Consider the following 26327-nt stretch of genomic DNA (forward strand, 5'->3'; position numbering starts at 1 on the left):
GCAAGATGGAGGAAGGCTAGTTTTTCTGACCTCAGTGTTTTCAGTTTCCTGGGGCCTTTTCTCTGAGATGGACGCAGAGGAAGCCACAGCTTGAAGTCCTAATAATTCTTTTTCTGTAAGGTTTTCTGTCTGCTGTTTCTGCTGAAATTCAATGCTAATCGCCCCACCCAGGCCAGGTTGTGGCTCAATTGTTCTCAAGGACTGCTTTTCTAAAGAAGTGGGGAAGGTGTGAATGGGCTTGGGTGTGGGTATGGAGAGACACAAAGAATTTGCTGTCTCTGAGGAAGACTGAGCATAAGATGGGGGAAGGGTATTCTGATTGAGTCTGCCTGCTTCTAAAAGCACATGGTTTGAAAATGCTGCCTTGAAACTTTTTTTTTCTATGTGTTCTATGGCCTCTGTACATTTTTGCCATAACAATAACTGCCTGATTGGGGACCTTGGAGCCGTATGAAGACAATTGCCTATTAAAATCCAGTCCTGGATATTCAGAGTTCCCGCCTCTATTGAATACCAAGGGCAACGGCAAGCTATTTCACTAATTATTTTTTCTAAGTCCCCCAGGCTGATTTGTGCTTTTTTTCTTCTGGTGATGAAATAATGATTATTGATTATTTTCTGCAGCTCCTTGGCATGTAGCCTTTGCTGTACAGATAAATCACTTCCGATGCTCACGAGTGTGGGGAACAAACTTACTGAGAAATACTTTAAAAATACTAAAAAGTACCTTAAAAATACTTACGATTGCAAATCTGTTGAACGGTACGTACCTAAAGCTATGTCCAGCCGAAATGAGCAGAGAGTATATCATCACGTCGGGGTCACCAGATGTAGCAGTAATGAAGAGGCATCAGGCAGCTTTCATGGCAGGCAGGTAAAAGAGCTCTGAGCACACCTCAGAGTCCTCCTTTATTGTACATTCATACAAAGGCAGATGATGTGTCATCACATGATTGGTTCCTTTCCACATAGCAACAGACGTATCACCTCACTCTTGGCTTGGTTCAGGGGATGTATACGGATCATTTCATTGGCTGCTGAAATCTATACCTCCTGACTTTGTCCTGCCTCTGACTAAGGAACACCCAGCCCTACTTTCAGGCTATCAGGATTAATTATAAACTAGAGAAATACATGACAGTCAGGTATCCTTTCCCAGGCAGAGACTTAAGCACAAGTGATGCTTTTATTCAGGCAAAGCCAGGGAGAAGGGAAGTTAAGTGTTTAAACCCTGATGAAATGGCTTGCTGGCAAGCGCATATTTCCCACAACATCAGGACTGGATCACGGAATATAGACAAGGGACATCCAGAAGAGACTAGGAACATACAATGACGAGGGATCCCACGAAGAATATAGAAGCCAGGCAGGAGCAAAGACGAGAAGTCTAGGGAGGAATAATCTCTTGCAAAGGCAACGAAGGAATCCAAGCAGGGCCCTTTTAAAGGGCTGGACTAGGAAACGCCTAGGGAGGAGTCCAGGTGGGGCCCGGGGCATATCCGGCCATGAGCCCTTTAAATCAATGAAGGAGGCGCAGCCCTGCGCGTAAGAAGCAGGAAACAGGAAGAAGAGTGCAGGACCATGGATAGTGGCCATGCTGTCATTGAGAAGAGGAGGAGCCAGAGCAGGCTGCGACCAGGCCCAATGTGGGAGGCAGCTTCCCTGCTGCCCAAGGAGGAGATTGAGGACGGCTCCAGCTGCAGGCAAGACTGGCGGGTTCGGCCTCCAGGCCACAAAGATGAAGCAGGCGTCGGCGGTTCCTGCCGCAACCGAGCCAGCCGAAGTTCACAGCTCCCTGCTGTGGTGAAGAGGACGTCGGGCCAGCTGGCTGAAGAGAGAGGTGAGAGGAATCGTAACAGGTATGAAAAGGTAACACTGTAACTATTACGCCAGCCCCTAAAACACCAATACACGTCCTATTAGGAAAACAGAACAAGCTACTACACAAAACTACATGCTAGCAGAACACCTCACCTTGTTCACATATGCAGAACACAGACAGACTGTCACCAAATAATGAACATTCAGATAAAAACTGAACTGTAAACTGCAACAAGCAGACTCTGAATGCAGTGCAAACATGGAAAGACAGAAACATCATGCCTCATAAAACATCAGACAATAAAATCAAGAAATATGTTATAATATTAAAACCTTACTAATAAAAATTATAAATATTAATAAAATCCTGACAAACTAATTAAAATTTCATATAAAATTTTCAAAATGCCAATAACATATTTCAAAACTGCTGATACATGAAATAACACCCAATAATTGAAACTATAAGAATAAAATCTGTCCCTGCTTTCCATACCTGGGAACCTTTGATTTCCATATGCTCTGAGATTATCATGAATTAGCAGGTAGAGAGGAGGGGGTTGTTGCACACACACTTTCTGTATGCTCTCTTTCTTTCACATGATCAATCATGTACATACTCACTCATGTGCCCTCTCTCATATGTTCAATCATATATACATATATACACACTCTGTCACATGCTTAGTCATATATACACACAAACATACTTGTTTGCTCTTTCTCTCATGCTCAACTATATACATACACACATTCTCATTTCCTCTGCTTCACATGCTGAAATATATACACAAACACACTCATATGCTCTCTCTCTCTCTCTCTATGCTCACACATACACTTGCTCAGACACTTCCTCTCTCATGCTCAGCCATAACACATGTTCACTCTCACATGCTGAATCACACACATGCTCATTCACTCTCACATGCTGAATCACACACAAACATGCTCATTTTCTCTCTCACATGCTCAGTCAAACACAGGCTCATATGTTCTCTCTCACATGCTTAATCACACACAGACTCACATGCTCTCATGTACTCAAACACACCATTGCTCATACACTCATATGCTCAATAACTCATATGATCAATCAGACACAAACACACAAATGATCTTTGTTTCCCCCTCTGAAAGCACAAGGGGCAGCAGCAGCCTCCTCCTTCAGCCCCTAGGGACCATCAGACTCTTCTGTTCTAGCCTTCATTGGTGAAGTGCTTGGGGAGAGGGTTGGTGGGCTAGAGTATACAGAGGAAGCTGATGCTTCTTGCACCCTGTGGGCAATGTTACCTTTCATTGCCGGGGAGGGAGTGGGGTGAGTTTGGAAGAGGCTGATGCTTCTTTCTCTCCTGTTGGCCATGCTGCTTCTCACTGCCGAGGGTAATGAGAGAGAGTCCGATATCTCTAACAGCCCCCCTGGGCCGCGCTGCTTCTCAATGCGGGTGAGGGGGGGGGGGCTTCAGTGCAATTGTGCCTGGCGAATGGCACCTGTGGCCGTGGCCATTCAGCCATAGGCTAGCTACGGCTCTAGTGATGGCAATTATGCAGTGAGGGAGCCTGGAAAGAGAGGATAGGGAGGGCAATATGATAGTGATGATGCCGGAAGGGAGAAGGTAGCGAGGGGAAGGTGATGATGAAAGAGAATGGGGAGGGGAAGAGGGAAGGGGTGATGATGCCAGGTGGTAGAGGGAGTGGGAAGGGCGGGAAAGGGAAATTAATGATGCCGGGAGAGGGAAGAGAAGGTGATGATGATGATGGTGGTGGTGGTGATAGTGATGGAGGGAAGGGGGATAAGGTTATGATGCCTGAGGATAAAGAAGAGCAACTGATGATGATGCTGGAGGGGAGGTGGGGAAGGGAAAATGTGTTGATGCCATGGGGAAGAAAGCGAAGGGAGGAGAAGGTGATGATTGCAGCAGAGGGAAGAGAGAGGAAGAGATGGTGATGATATTAAGGGATGGAAGATGGGGGAGAGGGAAAGGAAAGGGAAAAGAAGGTGATGATGCAGGAGTGGGGGAAATGAAGGAAGCTTTGACAAGATTATTGTAAAATCTCCTGCTGCACCAGACTATATAGAGGGGGCTGGCATCAGCATGAAAGCTTGCGCTTGTCCAAGCTTCGGCTTGATGATCTGACCCAGCACAGAATTTCTTATGTTCTTATGTCTTCTGCTTCCATCTGTCTGTAGGGGAACATATCCCATGCATCTGGCCTGCTCTGTTTGGACTCAAAGGAAGTTAACAGGTAAGTTTAAATTTCACCATGTTTTGTGCTGGTTTATTTGTTTTTATCTCTGTATAGTGTTACTAGCAACTGTACCCGTTCTACGCCCGGGCAGCGAGCCTTTTTATTGGCACATCTGCTCTTGTTTTGAGCCAAATTTCCCTAGAAATTCACTGTAAGAGTGTCCCTTCCACATACACACACCCTCATACAGGCTCCTTCACTCTCTGGCACACACACACACATCCCCTCATATAGGCTCCCTCTCTGAAACCCACAGTCAAGCATACCACACACTCCCCCTCTTACCAACCAAGCTGTCTCTTGCACTCCCCCACACTTCCTCTCCTCTCTCACATACACATTCTCTCTCACCGGCATCCTCCTCCCCTCATATAGGCTCCCTCTCTCTGAAACCCACACTCAGGCATCCCCCCACCCACCCTATCTTACCTCCCATGCTCTCTCTCACACCCTTCCCACCCCCTCTCACCAACCATGCTCTCTGTCACCCCCCCTCTCTCACATACACATTCTCTCTCACCGGCACACACACCCCCATGCTCTCTCACACCCTTCCCACTCCCCGCTCACCAACCATGCTCTCTGTCACCCCCCCTCTCTCACATACCCATTCCCTCTCACCGGCATCCCCCCCCCCATGCTCTCTCTCACACCCTCCTGCTCTCTCTCACCCTCCCCGACACACATTCTCTCTCACCAGCATCCCCCGCCCCTCATAGGCTCCCTCTCTCTGAAACCCACACTCAAGCATCTCTTACCTCCTTCATAGGCTCCCTCTCTCTGAAACCCACACCCATCCTCTCTTATCTCCCATGCTCTCTCTCACAGCCTCCCCACCCCCTGCTCACCAACCGTGCTCTCTGTCACCCTCCCTCTCTCACATACACATTGTCTCTCACCGGCATCCCCCCCCATGCTCTGTTTCACACCCTCCTGCCTCTCTCTCACCCTCCCCTCCCCGACAAACATTATCTCTCACCGGCAAGCCACGGGACCCGGACTGTTCACGGCGAAGATGAAGGCCCAGCGTGCCATTCGCGACACACGGGGACCTTCCATTTTCGGCGTCATCAGAAAATAGCATAACTCTGAAAATAGCAGTGGAGACCCCAGCATGCTGCGAACGATCACGGCACACGGAGGCCTTCCCTTTTCGCCGCGAACAGCACACCGGGCCTTCCTCCTCACCGTGAACGGAGCGTGTGCCGCGGGGCGTGCTCCGTTCGCTGCATGCCAGGGTCTCCTCTGCTATATTCTGCCTCTCCCGCAATGGCCGCTGTCCTTCCTACCTGTGCCGTGTTTGAGCCGCCTGCGCCATCTATCAGCGGGCTGGGAAACTCAATGCCACTCAAAATTAGACTGCAGAGAAGCTTTAAACTTTTCAAAGTAAGTCTAAAAACCTGGCTTTTTAAACAGGCTTTTTATAAGAACGAAGAAAACAAATGAGCGCATAAGTAAGCACCAAGCAATCGGTTTTTTAAATTTTTCTTTCCTATCTCCTAATACATATTAGAGGGTTAAATTTATATAGGAACCGTAAAGAAGTTTTTTCAACCAACATATAAGCAAAATCAACACACAGCTTTTTATATTATAAAAAACATGTTACTGTTCACTAATGGCACATCTATAATATGTAATCTATACCAATCAACTATTAATACTATTTGTGCCTTTTTGTAAACCGTTGTGATGGTGAATTAACTTAACGACGGTATAGAAACGATTTTAAATAAAGGGATTTTTTGGCTGGTTGTAATGTAAACCGAAGTGATAATTAATCTTGTTAATTGAACCTCGGTATATAAAAGTTATAAATAAATAAATAAAAATAAGTATTATTGCGCCATCTATCGGCGGGCTGCAGAACATCCGCGATCACTGACACTCCGAGCCCGATATATTACGGATTTTAAAAGTTAATTACTTTTTTTTCATCAAGGAAGGGAAAGGGGAAACAACAGTTTACAAACATTGAGAAAAATACAATAATTTGAAAGTAATCCACAAACTATACAACTTAAATTGAAATTGTTTCATGCAAGATAAATTTTTTTCATGTTTTTACCCAGCAGTTTCTTTCAGCTCCTTTGTACTTCCAGCTCAGTCAGAACCAGGGCTAGGATCTGCTGCCAGCAGCTTCATGAGCGACTACCTGGTCATCATGGTGATGCAGCTCCCTCTGCTGTCGCCATTGAGCCACAGCTGTTTTGGTTTATGAATTCAGGAAGATTCATAGGGCCGGATTTTAAAAGATTATGCACATAAATCCCGGGCCTTACATGCGCCGGGGGAATTTTCAAAGGGCCCGACCACACGCGTAAATCCCCAGGACACCTGTAAGTCCTGGGGTAAGCGAAAGGGGCAGTCTGGGGGGCATGGCTATCTGGGGCAGGGCTAGAGGCGCCCAGCACAGCAGCCATTTGCCGCTGTGCCGGGGGATAGCGCGCAACTTGCTCCTGCTCAGAAGCAGGAGAAAAAGGTAGGACAAAGAATTTGGGGGGATTCAGGATATGGATAGGGGGAGGGCAAGATAGAGGAAGGGGAAGGGAGGTTAGGCTAGGGGGTTGGGAGGTTTATTTATTTATTTATTTAAAACATTTTCTATACCGACTTTCACAGACAAAGTCTGACCAAGACGGTTCACAACTTCAAATATAAAAGAATAAAAGAAAATAACTAAACGAAGCAACTACACAATAAAACAAAACCAATAAAATATAAATAAACAAAGTAAAGTAGTAGATGGAAAAAAAAATACAATGTATTTATAATCCCTAATTCTTTAGCATAACTATACTAATTTTATAAAAACAAAAGTCTGGAAAATTAGAGAAGAACAAAAACCAATATTTTCACATGGTTGACTGTAACAAGAGCAAGCTATTGGAACTGTTATGTGTGTTGAACAACCACTAATAGTATAAAGATCTTTAAGAATATGGGTTTGTTTCATCAAGTCCTGCAAAGGCCATCTTAAATAGGTAGGTTTTTAATACCTTCTTAAATTCATTATGATCAGCAATTAGTCTTAATGTATTTGGAAGCGAATTCCAAAGTATGGGTCCCGCCACCGAAAACGCTCTCTCTCTAGTTATATTCAGTCTGGCCAGTCTAACCGTGGGAACATCAAGTAGATACTTGGTGGTAGATCTGAGATTTCTGGTTGGTTTATATAACCGTAATGAGGTACAGAGCCAAGTTGAATCCGGATCATGTATTAATGAATGGATTAATGACTATTTTATATTTCACCCTAAATTTAATAGGCAACCAGTGCAAACTAAATAAAATAGGGGAGATATGATGTCTCATGGGCGATCCTGTCAGTAATCGAGCAGCAGAATTCTGAATCTGTTGCAAAGGTCTTAAAGTGGAGTCTGGTAAACCCAAAAAGAGACTATTACAATAGTCCAATCCTGAAAAAATAAGAGATTGAAGAACCGTTTGAAAATCTGATTTAAATAGTAATGGTTTTAATCTTTTTATTGTCTGCAATTTGAAAAATGAATTCTTAACTAAATGAGAAATATGATGTGTTAGGGACAAATTGGTATCTAATTGTATTCCTAGGTTACGAGCTACTCTTTTTACTTCAATAACCTCTGTACCTAGTATGACCGAGGAACGTGGACAATTCGTAGGGTTCTTGATCACACTTAAAAGAAGGAGCTCTGTTTTTTTAGAATTGAGCTTGAGCCGACTGTGGCTTAACCATTGCTCAATTGTCTTTACATACAAATTACATAGTGAGATGGTCTCAGTCCAAGATGCTTTATAAGGGACATAAAGTTGTATGTCATCCGCATAAATTTTAAATTGGACATCCAATGCTGTTAATATCTGGCACAATGGGAGAAGGTAGATGTTAAACAACACTGGTGACAAAGAGGACCCCTGTGGGACCCCGGTAGTTTGAGTATAAAGTTGTGAGGATTTACCTTTAAAATTTACTTGCCAACAACGGTTCGAGAAATAGCTATCAAACCAATTTAATACCGTACTTTGTAAACCTATCATTTGAAGCCTAGATAAAAGGATTTTATGGTCAAGCGTATCAAACGCTGCAGAGATATCTAACAAAATTAATAGATAGTCTGTATTAGAATCAAATCCTCTTACATATGTATCGAATGAAGAGAGAAGGAGGGTTTCTGTTGAATAACCCTTTCTAAACCCGTGTTGGTTTGGGTGTAATATGTCATGATCTGATAAGTATTCTCTCAGCTGATACAGGACTGAGGATTCTATAGTTTTTTAAGTTCCTCCTTAATTGAACCGGACTTGGGAACTGAAGAAAGCCCCGATACGTCGCCGCGCGTATTTGCAGATCTCTACCACCCCCCCTTGTGTGCATCGACCCAGCATTTTATAACATGCAAAAACCCAAGGGAAAGATACAGTATTAGAGGTGAAATTCTTCTAAGCACAAAAGAGTGGAATTTGGGGGTGATTGTATCTGATGATCTTAAGATGGCCAAACTGGTGGATAAAGCAAAGGTAAAAGCCAGAAAGATGCTTGGCTGCATAGGGAGAGGAATGGTAGCAGAAAAAGGGAAGTGATATTGCTCCTGTATAGGTCCCTGGTGAGACCTCATTTGGAATACTGTGTACAATTCTGGAGACCGCACCTTCAGAAGGATATAAACAGGATGGAGTGAGTCCAAAGGGTGGCTATTAAAATGGTCAGTGATCTTCGTTCTAAAGCATATGGGGATAGATTTAAAGATTTAATATATATACCCTAGAGGAAAGGCAAAATAGGGGAGATATGAAAGAGACATTCAAATATCTCAAAGGTTTCCATGCACAGGAAGAGAGCTTTTTTCAATGGAAAGAAGGCTCTAGAACAGTGATGGCGAACTCCAGTCCTCGAGTGCCACAAACAGGCCAGGTTTTCAGGATATCCACAATGAATAGGGATGGACCAGAAAGCAAAGCGGAAGCCGATCCAGTTGGCTGTATAGCAGTGAAGAAAACGAGAATTGGATGATGGAAAAAGCCCTATATATATATATATATATTTATATATAACATATAAACACTCAGACTGACGGCTTCCTCCATCGATTGCAACTTTTCCTTTGTTGATACACACCGCAGTCACACCATTTCTAACTGTGTTTTACGATGCAAACTGAATGAAGTCATCTTCGCTAATGGTGCTGCAAGGCACTACCACACAATCAAAGTAGAGATTCATGACACAACAGGTTATAAGTTTCTAGTTTATGTATGACACTGTGGCATCGGCCCTGCAGGCATACCACAGTCCTGCCCAAATTAATTGCCCCTGAGGCAGCTCTATATAAAAGAGCGGAACTCGGCCAGAGTCGGGCAAATTTCAATAAAGGACTTTTTTAATCATCCGATTCTCGTTTTCTTCACTGCTAGCCACAATGAATATGCATGAGATAAATTTTTATACATTGGAGACCGTGCATGCAAATCTTTCTCATGCATATTCATTGTAGATATCCTGAAATCCTGGCCTGTTTGTGGCACTCGAGGACTGGAGTTCGCCATCACTGCTCTAAAACAAGGGATCATGAGATTAGGTTGAAAGGGGGTAGACTCAGGAGTAATCTTAGGAAATATTTCTTTACAGAGAGGGTGGTGGGTGCATGGAACAGCCTCCCAATGTGTTCGGGTTGAGGATCCAGCTAGACTGGGGAATCCCCACGGGAAGAGTCCAGGACTCCAGGGGCAGACTAGGGTAGGGGATCTTCGGCCCCGCAGGTTGAGCACTTGGGTTCTGGTGACTGACAGGACTTGAACAAGGGAGAGACCTAATGAAAAAGCTGGACTGGAATTCAGAGTGGAGACAGAAGTCAGACAGGACCAAAAAGGCAGGCTGTAGGCTGACTTCAAACGGGACTGGAGACCGAAGCCAGAGGAGACTTGGGATGCAGGCTGCAGGGCTGGAGGCTGATGTCTGGTGGGTCTGGAGCTCAGGTAGGAACCAAGGTCTGGGATGGTACACTGGAACAAGACAGGAGGTAATGATACTGGCAAGCTTGAGACAGGAGGACTGGGAGCCAGGGAGCAAGGCTTAAGACAGGCGGCTTAGGGAAGCCACAAGGCAGAAGGCTGCAGAAAGCCACAAGGAATACAAGGTGAGAAGGCTTTGCAAAGCCACAAGGAAGAAGGCTGCTGAGAGCCACAAGGAATACAAGACACAAGGGGCCAAACAGACTCAGACTCAATGATAAGGCCCAGAGTGTAGACTGAGGCAGAGCTAAATAAGCAAAGATTTGCAGAGTCTTGAGGTCACCAAGACTAGATCTGGAAAGAGGGAAGGTACAGCTCCTGGAGGACCTCTGGTAGTTGGGAGGCTGCATGACAAGCAGAATCACAACATAGTGGAAATGGTGGACACAAAAATAGTATCTGAATTCAAGAACGTATCGGATAAATTCAGGGGATCTCTAAGGAAGTGATAAGAATAATAATGCTAAAATAATTGGACAGATGAGCAGACTGAATGGTCCATATAGTCTTTTTCTGCCTTCAACTACTTTGTTTCTATGTGTTACGAATTCAGGAGGTGGACCCCTGTTCTGAGGTAGAGTTGGTGCTACCCAAATGGACAGAGAACCCGTTAGGTCCCTACCGTCGGAGGGCAAGGCTCGAGGAGATGAGTGTTGTTAGACTTCACCCTGGAAGCTCGTGATCCCCCCAGGAGGAGCCTGTAGGGATCCGGCCACTGGGACTTAAGGAACTCCCTGAAGACTAATGAAAGTCTGGACGCAGGCGCCTCCTGCAGGTCGGGGATTCCAGACAGCTGGTGCCTCCAGCTGGTCGTAGGTAGTCTGGGAGTAGAAGTCGAAGGAGAGTCCAAAGCCGGTCCAAGGGTCGAAGTCCAGAGAGCGGTCCAAAGCCAGTCCAGGAACAGACGGGAGAGAGGTCCGAAGCCAGCCCAGGAGCAACACAGGAGAAGGGTCCAAAGCCAATCCGAAGTCAATGCCAATAACACCACAGCCAGTCCGAAGGTCAGGAGCCACAGAGTCAATCCAACGAAGAGCCAAACAAGTCCAGGAACACGGGCACCGGAAACCAAGCAAGAAGCCTCAATATCAAGGCAAGGTCTGAGGAGCAGACCTTGCCTTAAGTATCTGAAAATGAGGGAGGAGTCTCAGGAGGGAGCCACGACAACTTCCCCTTTAAATCCTATCTTCAGCCGCGCGCGCAGCTCTAAGGCAGCCAGGAAGGGGGAGGAGTCAGCTCAGCCCTGTTGGGCTCTGCAGCCGGCCTAGCAGCGGCCATGGCCGCGGGGAGAACACTGGAGGAGGCCCCCTGCTCCTGCAGGAAACTCCGGGCCAACCCGACACCGCGGGTGAATATTTGGTTCCGGCCGCAGTCCGCCACAGCCGGCTGCCATGACAGTTGGCCCCAGTCGCGGCTTGCCGCAGCAGGCGGCCATAACAGTACCCCCCACCTTTAGGCCTCCCTCTAGAAGGCTTGGGTTTACCAGGATGTTCATTGTGAAAGTTCTGTAGAAGTGTTTTATCCAGGATGTTCTTAGCAGGCTCCCAAGAATTTTCCTCTGGTCCAAATCCTTCCCACGCTAGGAGGTATTCCCATATATTGCCTCATTTTCGGACATCTAATACTTCATGTACTTGATATATAGTCTTCTCTTCTGCTCTGGGTTGAGGAAGGTCTGGGACCTTCCGATGGGGCCAAGAGAGAACCAGACGCTTTAAAAGGGACATGTGGAAGGAGTTATGGATACGCAATGAGGTCACAGGACCAAGCTCTCGCAACACCGGAAACAGTCCAGTATAACGTGGTGCCAGGCACATGGAAGGAACTCTCAATCGGATATGTCTGGTACTGAGCCACACTCTCTCTCCTGGACGGAATCGTGGAGCAGGTCGTCAATACTTGTCGGCAATGCTTGTCGGCAAATGTCTTGTCCGCATTGTCCGCTTTTCGGCGCATGTGTTGGGTCTGAATCCAGAGCTGCCGCAACTGTACTGCCGTGGGTTGAGCTGCTGGTGAAGGCACTGCCAAAGGGAATGGCAATGGAGGCCTGGGTTGCCGTCCAAACACAATCTGGAATGGGGATGCCCCCGTGGAGGTACAAGCATGAGAATTATGAGAGAACTCAGCCCATGATAGGAGTGTCGCTCAATCATCTTGACGGGAACTGACGTACAGCCGAAGAAATTGTTTCAAGGTGCGATTAGTACGTTCTGCCTGACCGTTTGCTTGTGGATGAAACGCAGACGTGTAGTGCAGAGAAATGCTAAACTTTTTACAAAGATTAAGCCAGTAACGAGCTGTAAACTGAGGTCCTCGATCTGATGCAATGTGTTGGGGAAGACCATGGAGACGAAAGATATGGAGCATGAATAGTTGAGCTAGGCAAGGAGCAGACGGGAGGGAGGGCAGCGGGAAAAAGTGGGCCATTTTCGAAAAACGATCCTCTACTACCCATATCACGGTGTTACCCTCTGAAGGCGGAAGATCCACAATAAAATCGTTAGAAATGTGTGTCCATGGTTTCTTGGGTATGGGTAATGGCTGTAAAAGTCCCTAGGTTTTTCCAACAGGGATCTTGTGTTGTGCACAAGTTGGGCAAGAGTCCACATAAGCTCGAATATCCTTGCGCATCTCAGGCCACCAATAGTATTGTTGAAGGAGTGTTTGCGTCCGAGCTCTTCCCGGGTGCCCAGCAAACTGTGAGTCGTGCCCCCAAGCCAGTACCTTATTACACAGTCTTTTAGGAACCACGGTTTTACCAGATGGAATGGTAAATGTTGCAGAAAGGGTGATACATGCTGGGTCTATAATGTGTTGAATAGGTTCCTCAATATCCTCTGGAGAATAGGACCTGGATAAAGCATCTGCCTTAATATTCTTGTTGGCTGGTCGATATTGCAATTCAAAATTGAAGTGCGTAAAAAACATCGCCCTCCGAGCTTGCCGTGGGTTCAAGCGTTGGGCTTGCTGGAGGTACACAAGATTTTTATGGTCCGTGTAGACTGTAATACGATGTTGAGTGCCCTCCAGCCATTGACGCCATTCTTCAAATGCCAGAACACTGGGCACCCGCGCACAGGGAGGCCACCCACCACCACCACCACCGGGCACCCTGCTACAACTCACAGTGATGAGAAAGGAAAGAAAAGTGAAGGGATTTAATCTGGAACTGTGAGGTAGAGGTGAGATCCCCGAGAGACCCGCCCCCACGACGTCACTGATGACAGCGCAGGACCGTTAAACGGTGCCAGAACACCGGGCGTTGTGCGCCAAAGGGGCGCGACAAAGGGGCACTCCCCTTTGTGCACCCCTTCCTGCAACCCGTAGTGTTAACCATCTCCATGTTTTTATATCCCTTGTTAACAATTTCCGTATTATAAATGTACAATGTATTAGACAAAGGAAATGCCTGATTTCCTGCATTTTTGTTTGAGTGTAAACCGATGTGATATGTAAAATCGAACACCGGTATATAAAAAATAAATAAATAATTTTATAGCAGGTAGCTCTTTGTCGCCAATAGCTTAATTATGTTCTGCCGATGAAAACTTCCTGGAAAAATAAGAACAAGGATGGGCAGTTCCTGTGGTGTCATTCTAGCTTAAGACAGCTGCTACTCCTTCGGCTGATGCGTCCACCTTGACTACAAACGGGCGTCTAGGATCCAGATGCCAAAGGCAAGGCTTTTTAAGGAATGCATCCTTAAGCGTTCCGAATGCCTCTTCAGCTTCTACAGGCCAAGACTTAATGTTTGCCCCTTTTCGAGTAAGAGCCGTGAGGGGTGCTGCTAACTTTGAGAAATTCTGGATAAAACTACGATAGTAGTTGGCGAAACCCAGGAATCGCTGAAGAGCACGTAATCCATTAGGTTGTCATTCTTGAATGCATTTTAATTTGGAGGGATCTATTTGAAAACCCTGTTTAGAGATGATATATCCCAAAAACGGAAGAGACTCTTGTTCGAAGATACATTTTTCAATTTTTGCATAAAGATGATTCTCTCTTACACGTTGTAAAACTAGAATAACATGTTGTCGATGTGCTTCTAGGTTAGCAGAAAAATCAGAATGTCATCCAGGTAGACTATCACACAAACATAAAGCAACGGAATATCTCATTAATGAAGTGCTGAAACACTGCCGGAGCATTGGTCAAGCCAAAAGGCATAACAAGGTACTCGTAATGTCCATCTCTGGTGTTGAAAGCCGTCTTCCATTCGTCCCCCTCTCGAATTCTGATGAGATTATAAGCTCCCCACAGATCCAACTTTGAGAACACCTTGGCCTGTAAACGGTCAAAAAGTTCAGCTATTAATGGTAATGGGTATCGGTCCTTGATAGTAAGGGCATTCAGTCCACAGAAGTCAATACACGGGCGTAAAGTCCCATCTTTCTTTCCGACAAAGAAGAAGCCAGCCCTAGCTGGAGAAGTCGAGTGTCTAATGAATCCCTTCTGTAAATTATCTTGGAAATATTCAGACATAGCACAGGTCTCCAAAGCAGATAGAGGATAGACCCTACCACGAGGTGGAATAGCTCCGGGGGTTAGATTGATGCTCCAGTCAAATTCTCGGTGTGGAGGTAAAGTGTCAGCAGCTTTTTTTGAAAATACATCTGCAAACTGACTGTACTGTGATGGCAGTCCCTCAAGGCGAGAGGTGCAAAGGAAACTATCGGAAGAATTGGATCCTTTAATGCAGGTCTCAACGCATGTTGGGCCCCAGTGGAGAAGTCTTAAAGATGTTCAATCAAACTGGGGATTATGTTGTTGCAACCACGGAATACCAAGAACTATACGATGAATGGCTCTTTGGATAACATAGAAGGAGATATTTTCGGTGTGGTCTGGTGCTATGTGGCATTCCATAGAAACTGTATGATGGGTTATTCTCCCCGGCAGGGGATCTCTGTGAAAGGAAGATATGACTAATGGCTTAGGACACAGGCGAATGGGAATGTGCAGTTGTTCCACTACATCTTGTAGGATGAAGTTTCCTCCGGCTCCAGAATCAACTAAAGCCAGTGTAGAGAATGAGTGATCTCCAGAACACAGGGTGACATGCAGAGATAGTGGGGGAGCTGGGGAAGCGATGTCTAGGGTTACTCCGCCAGTGGAGCTTAGGCTTGGGAGTTTCCCGGACTAGTAGGGCATCGAGCGTTGAGATGGCCCGCTCCTCCACAATATAGACAGAGGCCGGCCTTGCGCCGTCTTTGCCTCTCCTCTGGAGAGAGGGGTCCTTGGCCCAATTGCATGGGTTCTTCCATAGTCCCTTCTGTGGTAGATGCGGTTCGAGAGACCAGAGTAGATGAGCGATAGGAGGTCATTACCACCAAATGCCTTCTCATGCTTGATCCTTCTCGCACTCTTTCCTGTAGCCGGCGATCAATACGAGTCACTAAGTCCACGATAGAGTCCAATGAGGGTGGTAACTCCTGGGCTGCCATCACATCCTTTATTCGGGATGACAGACCCTCCAAATATATGGACCAAAGACAATTCTCCTCCCAGTGGAGTTCGGATGCAAGAGTTCTAAATTCAATAGTGTAGTCAGCCAGCTGCCGATTTCCTTGTCGAAGTTGTAGAAGCTTGGACCCAGCGACCACTTGTTTCCCTAGATGGTTACTGCTTGAAATAATTCCAAAAAATTAGGAAGGTCTTGTAAGACTGGGTCGGACCGTCAGCAGAACGGAGAAGCCCAGGCCAGGGCTTTGCCTTCTAAAAGAGACAGTATATAGGTGGTTTTTGTAAGGTCGTCCGGAAACAACAAAGCTTGAAGGTGGAAATGCATAGTGCATTGAACAAGGAATCCTTGGCATAACCTAGGCTCGCCCGCATAACGTGGAGGAAGAGGTAACGGAATCATGGCCTGAGTGTTGCTCTGAATCCCTGGTAGTACAGGAACGGGTGCAGAAACAGCCTGAGCCACGGCCATAGAATCCAGCCGGGCATTGAGTCGTTCCAGGGAAGACGCCATAGATTCAAGGATACGTTGCTGTCCATGACATTTTTGGCTAGTCCAGGAATGGCCTGGCAAGCGGAAGCCTCTGCCGGGTCCATGCCCTTGGTATTCTGTTACAAATTCAGGAGGTGGACCCCTGTTCCGAGGTACAGTTGGTGCTACCCAAACGGACAGAGAACCCGTTAGCTCCCTACCGTCAGAGGGCAAGGCTCGAGGAGATGAGTGTTGATAGACTTCACCCTGGAAGCTCATGATCCCCCCAGGAAGAGCCTGTAGGGATCCGGCCGCTGGGACTTAAGGAACTTCCTGAAGACTAATGAAGGTCTGGACGCAGGCACCTCCTGCAGGTCGGGGATTCCATACAGCTGGCACCTCCAGCTGGTCGTAGGTTGTCTGGGAGTAGAAGTCGAAGGAGAGACCAAAGCCGGTCCAAGGGTCGAAGTCCAGAGAGCGGTCCAAAGCCAGTCTAGGAACAGACGGGAGAGAGGTCCGAAGCCAGTCCAGGAGCAACACAGGAGAAGGGTCCAAAGCCAATCCGAAGTCAACGCCAAGAACTCACCAAAGCTAGGCTGAAGGTCAGGAGCCACAAAGTCAATCCAACAAAGAGGAGAAGCAGAAGCGGGACAAAGAGCCAAACAAGTCCAGGAACACGGGCACTGGAAACCAAGCAAGAAGCCTCAATACCAAGGCAAGGTTTGAGGAGCAGACCTTGCCTTAAGTACCTGAAAATGAGGGAGGAGTCTCAGGAGGGAGCCACGACAACTTCCTGTAATGGCCCCTTTAATTCCTATCTTCAGCTGCGCATACGCAGCTCTAAGGCAGCCAGGAAGGGGGAGGAGTCAGCTCAACCCTGTTGGGCTCTGCGGCCAGCCTAGCAGCAGCCATGGCCGCGGGGAGAACGCTGGAGGAGGCCCCCTGCTCCTGCAGGAGCCTCCGGGCCAACCCAACGCCACGGGTATTTGGTCCCGGCTGCGGACTGCCGCAGCTGGCGGCCATAACACTATGTTTATAACAATGCATTGAAATAGTCATTGGTTGGAGGTATCATAGGTTGGGGCACCATACGAAATTTGGCATGGTCAAGAAAAGGTTTAAGAGAATGCTGAATTTGCAATTTGAAGTATCAAGACTGGACCACAGAGTTAATGAGTAAATCCATGCTGGCTGTGTGCCATTAAACCATGTCTATCTAAATGTTCTGTAATTTTATTCTTTATAACAGTTTCCACAAGTTTTCCCTGCACTGAAGTCAGGCTCACTGGTCTATAGTTTCTCAAATCTCCCCTGGAGCCCTTTTTAAATATCGGGGTTACATAGGCCACCCTCCAGTCTTCAAGTACAATGGATGATTTTATTGATAGGTTACAAATGTTTTCTAATAGGTCTGAAATTTCATTTTTTAATTCTTTCAGAACCCTGGGGTGTATACCATCTGGTCCAGACGATGACACTAAATTATTCAGAGTAGTTAAATCACAAGCGGATTGTGATAAATTGCAGGTGGACCTTGTGAGGCTGGAAGATTGGGCGTCCAAATTACATGAAATTTAATGTGGACAAGATGATGCATATAGGGAAAAATAACCCTTGCTGTGGTTCCACAATTTTAGGTTCCAGATTAGGAGTTCCATCCTGCCCCCCCCCCCCCCCACTCCTCCCTGCCCAGACCATGCCCCTGGCCCGCCCTTTTTCAGGGCCCAGCACTTGTGCACGTACCAGGGTTTATACACGTGACCGGGCCTGTTATAAAATGCGCGCTGTGTGCACAAGGCCCGACCACCTGTGTAAACCCCGGTTTTTATGCACGTAAGCCTTTGAAAATTTGGCCTTATGGATTTTGGGCATGCTTGGGACAGATGTGGAAGATGGAGGTGGAAAAAAGATGAAAGACAGGATGGGGGTGGAACTGCTATTGGGTTGCACATGGAAATGTATATGCACCTAAAGTGGAAGAATCTCAACTAGGTAGACTGGATGGGACCCTCTGGTCATTAACTGCTATCATCCACTATGCTACTCCTCCAAAGGCTATAAAAGCTGGATGGGCAGCATCTCTAGCCTTGGTTGGCCCAGGGTGTGGGAGCCTGACCCTGGGATTGCACCCAGTTCTCTTGTATGGCAAAACTGCTATGGGACTGAGCTGGCCCCAAAATGTTAAATTTATTGAGAAATATACCAGAATAACTGTTCTATAAATGTATTTTCTGTGTAAATGTGTGTTGTAGCGTAGGCACTGTTTTAGTGTTGAATTCAGAAATGTTGTTACAGGGTAATTCACAATAACAAGAAAGGTGTAACAGATTCACTAAAATGTTGATTGTGAAACTATTAAATAATTTGTATTAATGTGAAACACTGCATCAGCTCAAGGGCAGGGGGCAGTGCTGCTCCACAACGATGTCTTATTATCAGGACTATGGCTAGGGAATTTGGTGCCCTGGGCAAAAATTGTTGATGACCCCCCCACCCACTTCCTCCAGACATGCTTTTACCCTTCCCTCTCTCCCTCCAGGCATTCTCCCACCTTCTACCCCTCCATCGTGTCAGGCATTCTTTCTTATTCTCCCTCCCCAATTAACTCTCTCCCCTCATGAAGTTAGTAAGTAGGCCATTTAAAACAAATGGAAGAAAATTCTTTTTCACTCAGCGCATAATTAAACTCTGGAATTCATTGCCAGGGGATATGGTGTCAGCAGTTAGTGTTACTGGGTTTAAAAAAGGTTTGGTAAGTTCCTAGAGGTTAAATCCATAAACTGCTATGATGGTAATCAATAAGCAACAGTAGCTTGTGATCTATCTAATGTTTGGGTACTTACCAGGTACTTGTGACTTGTATTGGCCACTGTTGGAAACAAGATACTGGGCTCGATGGACCCTTGGTCTGAGCCAGTATGGCATTTCTTATATTCTCTCTCCTTCCCTCTAGATCAGAGCTTTCCAAAGTGTGTGTCGCGACACTTTACTGTGTCGCCTGAGGTGTGCCGGTGTGTCGCGCAAGCCCGGTGCACGTGACACACCGGCAAGTGGGAACCAATGCAGCCGCCGGTGGACCTCATCCCACTGGCGGCTGAGCAGTGAAGTTTCGCTGGGCTGGGCTGTGTGCCGGAGACACACAGCATGAAGATCAGTGAGCCGTGGTGGAGCTTACGTCACCACGGCTCGAAGAAAAAGGTCACGCAGGTGCTCCTCCTCCTTCCTGCCCACGCGGCCCCGAAAGAAAAATGTTGCCGGAGCCGCACGTGCAGGAAGGAGGTGGAGCATCAGCCACGTGCAGAAGAAGAGCAGCGGGCTGAGAGGAGGAGGCCCGGTAGCAGGGTCCCCACCGCGGATCGGCCCGCGAAGAAGAGAGACGCCGCTGTCGCGGATCGGCCCGCGAAAAGAGGGACGCCGCTGCCGCGGATCGGCCCGCGAAGAAGAGGGACGCCGCTGCCTCGGATCGGCCCGCGAAGAAGAGGGACACCGCTGCCGCGGATCGGCCCGCGAAGATCAGGGCCGCTGCAGAGCCCATCCTGCAGCGACCCGTGAAGAGGAGCCCAGAGGTAAGAGAGAGGCTGAGGGCCCGTAGAGTGCGTGTATGAGATGAGTTGAGAGATTGTGTGCATGTATGAGATGAGAGATTGTGTGCATATATGAGATGATTTGAGAGACTGTGTGTGGGAGTGAGGACCTGAATGTTTGCAGAGACAGCATGTGAGAGCCTGTGTGTGTGTGAAAGAGACAGCATGTACCAGTGAGAGCCTGTGTGTATGAATGATTGTATGAGAGAGAGCATGTGACAGTGAGAGTCTGTGCTTGAGCAAGTCAGACAGCATGTGCAAGAGAGAGACTGTGTATGAATAATTGTATGAGAGAGAGCATGTGAGAGCCTGTGTGTGTGTGTGTGTGTGTGAGAGAGAGAAAGCATGTGAGAATGAGAACCTGACTGTATGTTTGAGGGAAGAAGATAGATGGAGAGAAAAGAAATAGAAAAAAAAGACAATATGAAAGGAATTGGCAAAAAAAATAAGAAAGGAAAGGTGGAACAAAAAAGCCTGTGACCAACTGATAAAAAACTAAGATCAGACAGCAAAGGTAAAAAAAAAAATTACTTTTTACTGATTGGCACATGTAATTTTTGGTAATGTGCAAAAGTAGCATTTTCTCTATGCGGATCTCACAATGTACGAGATCAACATGGAGGAAGTGGAAACCCACGGGGCCTACACAGAGAAGGCAACAGAATGGGCTTCAGTGCCAATAGCAGTAATCAGCGCCTCCCAAATACCCATGCGGCATCAGTGACAGTGGCAGCAGAGGAATGAGAGAGGCTCTTGAGGTTGCTGGCAAAAGAAAGAGAGGGGGTCTGCCTTTAGTGTGCATGTGAATGAATGGGAGTCTGCCTGGGGGTGTATGTGTGTAAATGCATGGGTGCCTGCCTGAGGGTGTGTCTGTGTATGAGAATGTATGGGTGTCTTCCTGGGGTTTGTATGTGTGAGAATAGGTGCCTGCCTGTGTGTGGTGTATGTGTGTGTGTGTGTGTGAGAATGAATTGGTGCCTGCCTGGGGGTCTGTTTGTGTGAGAATGAATGTGTGCATGCCTGGGGGATTGTGAGGGAGTTGTGTGAAAATGAATGGGAGCCTGCCTGGGGGTCAGTTTCAGTGTGTGAGAATGACTGGGAGCTTGCCTGGGTGTGTGTGTTTGTGTGAGAGTGATTGGGAACTTGCCTGGGTGTGTGTGTTTGTGTGTATGTGAGGGAGCCAGAGAGAGTGAGAGCATGAGTGTGTATGAGAAAATCCAGGGGAGTAAGAGTTTGTGTGGTTGGTGTGTGTGGAGGGGGAGAGAGTGTCTTAGAGCCTGAGAGTGTGTCAGTGTCTGCGAGAGCGAGAAGTTATGGTGGGTATAAGAGCATGAATATGTATGTATGTATGTGACAGTGTATGTGTGAGAGAGAATGGACATGTGAGCATGTGTGAGAGAGAGAGGATAACCTCCTAATCCTTGACAATATCAGGGTGACTGGAAATCAAGAGCTCCCACATATGGACAGCAGGGGCTTTTTAAAATCCTTATTAGTTTTAATTATTGGGTGTTATTTGATATATGTGCTGTTTTTAAATATTTTATTGGTATTTGGGAAATTGTAAAAAATGTATATGATTTTAATTAATAGAAATTCTATTTATCAGTAGTTTTAAAATATTCTTTTATTAGTATGGTTTTACTATTATAACTGATGCCTTATGTTTCTTGATTTTATTTGTTTTATAAGGAATGGTGGTTCTGTTTTTCCATTGTTTATACACAGAGTCTGGCTTCTTGGGGTTTCCATTTCAGTTTTTGTCTAATTTGTGCTCCTTTATTTTGTATTCTGTATTTGGTGAGGGTCTGTCTCTGCTCTGTGTGTGTGACCATGATGAGAGATTCTGCTAGCATAGGGATCTATAGCAATCTGGTTTGTTTTGTTTCCTCAGTAGGTGGTGTATTGGTATTCTAGGACCCAGTGTAATATTTACCCTTGCTTATTCACAGGTAGGGTTATTGTTGTTTGAGTCCTTGGTGTTATTACTGTTATGTTACGATGGGATTGTAGTATAGATTTTGAGTGTCTTTTTTGCGAGGTTTTGTGTTAGTTCACAATGTGCCTGGCAGTGGAAGGTGTTTGTGCTGCTGTTACTGTGAGGTGACACCAGAATTTGAAAATATCTTTTAGTATGATGAGCTGTAAGGGAAACATCCAAGCTCCATTGTTTGGGGGAATTTCAGTGGATGCACAGAGTTACAGAACTGGAGGTGCAGGATTTATATTGACATTCTGTCCCTTCCTATAAATTCCAGTCTTCACTCTCATAGCCATATAGAATTAGTTGAATGAGGCTATCAAATAATTATATAGTGTGAAACTGGCCAGCTTTTTAAAATTACCCAGAAGAGCCTTTGGACTTTCTTATTAACACCAAATATTCAAAATCTGTGTTCATCCCATCAAGCTCATATATCTCATTAAAGAGGTAAATTGAATAACACAATAACTTTGTTTTATTATTGTTATTCATAAATTAGAACAATAACATTAAGCTTGGAATATTATATATTTTTAATATAAATGAGAGGTTTTCACAAGATAGGTTGTGTCGTGAAACATTTTATTATGTATATATTTAAGGAAACATACATAAATTGTCGAAATACATTTAGTTCGTTTAACCTTTAACCTCTGGTTTGCTAGTAAACTGAATTACTGTGTCCCGAAATTATGTTTGTCTAAAAAGTGTGTCACCAACATGAAAAGTTTGGAAAGCTCTGCTCTAGATATTCTCCCTGGGTTCATCACTCCCTCCTTTCATCCATTCTCTCTCCTTCCTCCCATTCTAGGTTCTTCTCTCTCCTCAAGTTCTTTCCCCCTTCCCTTATCCTCCACGCCATGCTACCCCACCCCATGTAGGTTGTCTTTTCTGTTCCCCTACCATCCCCCATGTGGGTCTATCTCTTCTTGACTCCTCCATTAACTCATGTAAGGTCTCTCTCTCCCTGCCCCAGCACCTCTTAATGTCAAATGTTAAAAAAAAAGAGATAGACTAGGTCTCTCCCTTACCCTCCCCGATTCCTAATATTTTCAAATTTCTCCTCCATTCCCAGAGGCCGTATTGTCAGTTTTCTCTGATCGTCGGGACAGACTCGTGTGATCTCACGGCTCTGGGCAGCAGAAGCTGACGTGCTATAAAGCCAGCTGAACGTATGGAGGCAGATGTGGCTGCTCTCGGTCTCACAGTGCCCCCAGCCAATGCTACGCTAAAGCCGGGCTGGCCCTGCCTTCTGCACTGAATTGTGCGCAAGCAATGCTGGCTTTTCCTTGCAGCGGGGAGGGTCAGTGCCAGCAATCACGTGATAGAGGGAGTACCTGGGAAGGAGCTTGGCATGCCTGCCTACCCCAGTGTTGCCAACTTCGCTTATTTACCGCGAGATTGGGCTTCTTTTTGTAGTCATTCGCGGGGTTTTTTTTTCCGATTCGCTGGTTGCTTTTAATTGGGCTATTTTTTCTGCCAGTGGCGGTTTTTTGGGCTTGTTGGGCGGGACTTGTGCTCTGATGTTACAGTGATTGGCTGCTGCTGCTGCGATGAAGCCTGTCCATAGCAGGCGCACCCTATCCCTATAATTGCAGCAGTAAGCCAATCAGAGCAGGAGCTGCAAGTCTTGTTGATGCACACGTCAGGAGCACATTTTGTGGGCAGACCTAGCCAGCACTGCACAGTATCGCACCTGGCCGGAACGGGAAGGCCAGGAGCACGGCATTGGAGCGCAACAGCAAAGGAATCCAGCGTGTGCAGCTACAGCCAGGTATCAGGAGGGGAGGAATTAGTATGTTGGGAGGGAGAATGAGTATGTGGGGGCTAGAGATGTGCTTGGAGGGGATGGGGAGAGGGGAATGAGTATGTGGGGGACCAGAGATGTGCTGGGAGGGGGGAATGAGCATGTGGGGACCAGAGATGTGCTGGGAGGGGGGAATCAGCATGTGGGGGAACCAGAGATGTGCTGGGAGGGGGGAATCAGCATGTGGGGGAACCAGAGATGTGCTGGGAGGGGGGAATCAGCATGTGGGGGAACCAGAGATGTGCTGGGAGGGGGGAATCAGCATGTGGGGGAACCAGAGATGTGCTGGGAGGGGGGAATCAGCATGTGGGGGAACCAGAGATGTGCTGGGAGGGGGAATCAGCATGTGGGGGAACCAGAGATGTGCTGGGAGGGGGGAATCAGCATGTGGGGGAACCAGAGATGTGCTGGGAGGGGGGAATCAGCATGTGGGGGAACCAGAGATGTGCTGGGAGGGGGGAATCAGCATGTGGGGGAACCAGAGATGTGCTCGGAGGGGTTAGAGAGGGGGGAATGAGTGTGTGCGGGGCCAGAAATGTGCTTGGAGTGGGCTGGGGAGAGGAGACTGAGTATGTGGGGGCCATAGATGTGCTCGGAGGGGTTACGGAGGGGGGGGATGAGAGTGTGGGGGCCATAGATGTGCACGGAGGGGGGGAATGAGTGTGGGGGCCAGAGATGTGCTCGGAGTGGTTAGGGAGGGGGGAATGAGAGTGTGGGGGCCAGAGATTTGCTTGTAGAGGGGTGGGGAGAGGGGTATGAGTATGTGAGGGCATTAACTACTATAAAAAAAATAAAATGTTTCAATCTCACGTGTTTTGGGCTTTTTTGGGGTTTGTTTTTCTGGAAAAAAGTGCTTGTTCTTTCATGAAAACCTGGCAACACTGGCCTACCCTGAGAGACTGAGAAACAGCCATAGGAACTAAACCCAGAGATCTGCTCCGTGTGAAGCCTTGATAGCGACACAGCATCCGTTTTAAATGTGACTTGTTATTTGTGGTTTCCTCACGGACTGGATTAGGAAGATTTCGAGCAGGCGTGAATCCTTCTCTTCCTTTGCAGGCAGAGATCCAGCTCTGAACCTATCTAGACAAAAACCTACAGCGCTTCTTCTGACATGGAGTTTATGTTCGGCTGCAGGGGTCCTGCAGTCTGGCGTTTTATCCTCATAGGTAAGCGGGCAGCAGGGGACAGGGAGACATAAGATTAGAACCATGAGAAATGACTGAATACATGAGGGCATTGCCTTGACTGGAAGCACAAATACAGAAAAGTCTAAAACTAGATGGGTATCCTCAATTCTTGTGAAATAGGAAATTTGGAACTACATGTCCCAGAATGCACCTAACTTGTGCTGTCTCAGGGAATTATATTACTTTTGTCCAGCACTAGATTAATCATTACATAGGGCACCAAGGGGGAGGGGGGCACCACAGTGTTGAAAATGTGCATTTTTTTCAGTTGCCCCCTAGTTATAAGTAAATAATTTGCTTACACTGCTTACTGCTATTTAGTGTTAAATAAAATTTAAAAAAAATGTTTATAGTTAATATAGCTGTGAGGTATGGCCTGAAAGAAAACTGAATTTTTAATCTCTTTTTTTCACCTTCAGCACTAATTGAGTCTTAATATCTTGACAGGTATTAGAAGGGCTGAGGGAGGGCACCATTCTTGGGCTGTGTTTAGGGCATCAATTGACCTTAATCCGGCCCTGCTTTTGTCTCACTTAAAGTAAGAACAGATCTGGGGTTATGTGAATATGACAGATGTTTACAATGCTGTTTTCATAATCCTGTCAGTATCTGAAGCAATTATGTTTGTGGTTATCCTTGACTGAATTTTGTAATATAGAGAAAAATAACCCTTGTTATGGTTACACGATGTTAGGTTCCATATTAGAAGCTACTGCCCAGGAAAGCGATCTAGGCGTCATAGTGGTAATACATTGAAATTGTCAGCTCAGTGTGTTGCAGCAGTCAAAAAAGCAAATAGGAATTATTAGGAAGGAATGGTGATTAAAACAGAAAATGGTTGCCACATCTCAAAAAAGATATAATTGCGATGGAGAAGGTACAGAGAAGGGCTACCAAAATGATAAGGGGAATGGAACAGCTCCCCTAAGAGGAAAGACTAAAGAGGTTAGGCCTGTTCAGCTTGGAGAAGAGATGGCTGAGGGGGGATATGATAGAGGTCTTTAAAATCATGAGAGGTCTAGAAAGGGAAAATGTGAATCGGTTATTAACTTTCGGATAATAGGACTAGGGGGCACTCCATGAAGTTAGCATGTAGCACATTTAAAACAATCAGAGAAAATTCTTTTTCACTCAACGCACAATTAAACTCTCTGGAATTTGTTGCCAGGAGATGTGGTTAGTGTAGCTGGGTTTAAAAAAGGTTTGGATAAGTTCTTGGAGGAGAAGTCCATTACCTGCTATTAATCAAGTTGACTTAGAAAATAACCACTGCTATTACTAGCATCAGTAGCATGGGATATACTTAGATTTTGGGTACTTGCCAGGTACTTGTAGCCTGCATTGGCCACTGTTGGATACAAGATGCTGGTCTTTGGACCCTTGGTCTGACCCAGTATGGCAATTTCTTATGTTCTTATTGGAAAAATAAAAATAATCCCCTCATTATTGGACCATGCCTTATTGATGCTGTGTATGAGTGGAAATTAAAACCTTCTGGCAGTTCTGTGCGATAATTCCGCTGAAGATCCAGAGTGCTTGAAAGCATAAAACTGTTGGGCAAGTACCTTTTTACGGTTAGTAGCTTGGCTATCATCAGAATATTCACAGTTTCACATCTAACATACCTGAGAACTTGTGGTCACCTGAGGTTGCCATTGATTCTCTCTTCCAACCCCCACTCCACTAGTCCACACACATCTACCTGTCCATCTCTGTCTCCCTCACTTTCCCCACCCCTACACATCATTCGCAGCTCCCGGACGCAGGCTTT

At 46.3% G+C, this 26327-nt stretch overlaps 1 protein-coding gene across 8 annotated transcripts in view; it reads left to right on the plus strand.

Moving 5' to 3' along the window:
• LOC115075846 (carcinoembryonic antigen-related cell adhesion molecule 3-like) overlaps positions 1-26327 on the plus strand; it is a 570763-nt gene that overhangs the window by 370221 nt on the left and 174215 nt on the right. For 2 of the 8 annotated variants that reach the window (XR_003852622.1, XM_029576703.1), the window contains exons 1-2: positions 23200-23333; positions 24426-24535. The exons of the other annotated variants lie outside the window; for them this stretch is intronic. Coding sequence is in view for 1 of the 2 variants with exons in the window: in XM_029576703.1 (XP_029432563.1) it covers positions 24481-24535 (55 nt within the window). In the remaining variant the exon portion in view is untranslated. Of the gene's footprint in view, positions 1-23199; positions 23334-24425; positions 24536-26327 lie in introns of those variants that run through there. 8 annotated transcript variants of the gene reach the window in all.

The sequence above is a fragment of the Rhinatrema bivittatum genome, chromosome 14, assembly GCF_901001135.1.
Source record: "Rhinatrema bivittatum chromosome 14, aRhiBiv1.1, whole genome shotgun sequence".
Classification (NCBI taxonomy): Eukaryota; Metazoa; Chordata; class Amphibia; order Gymnophiona; family Rhinatrematidae; genus Rhinatrema; species Rhinatrema bivittatum.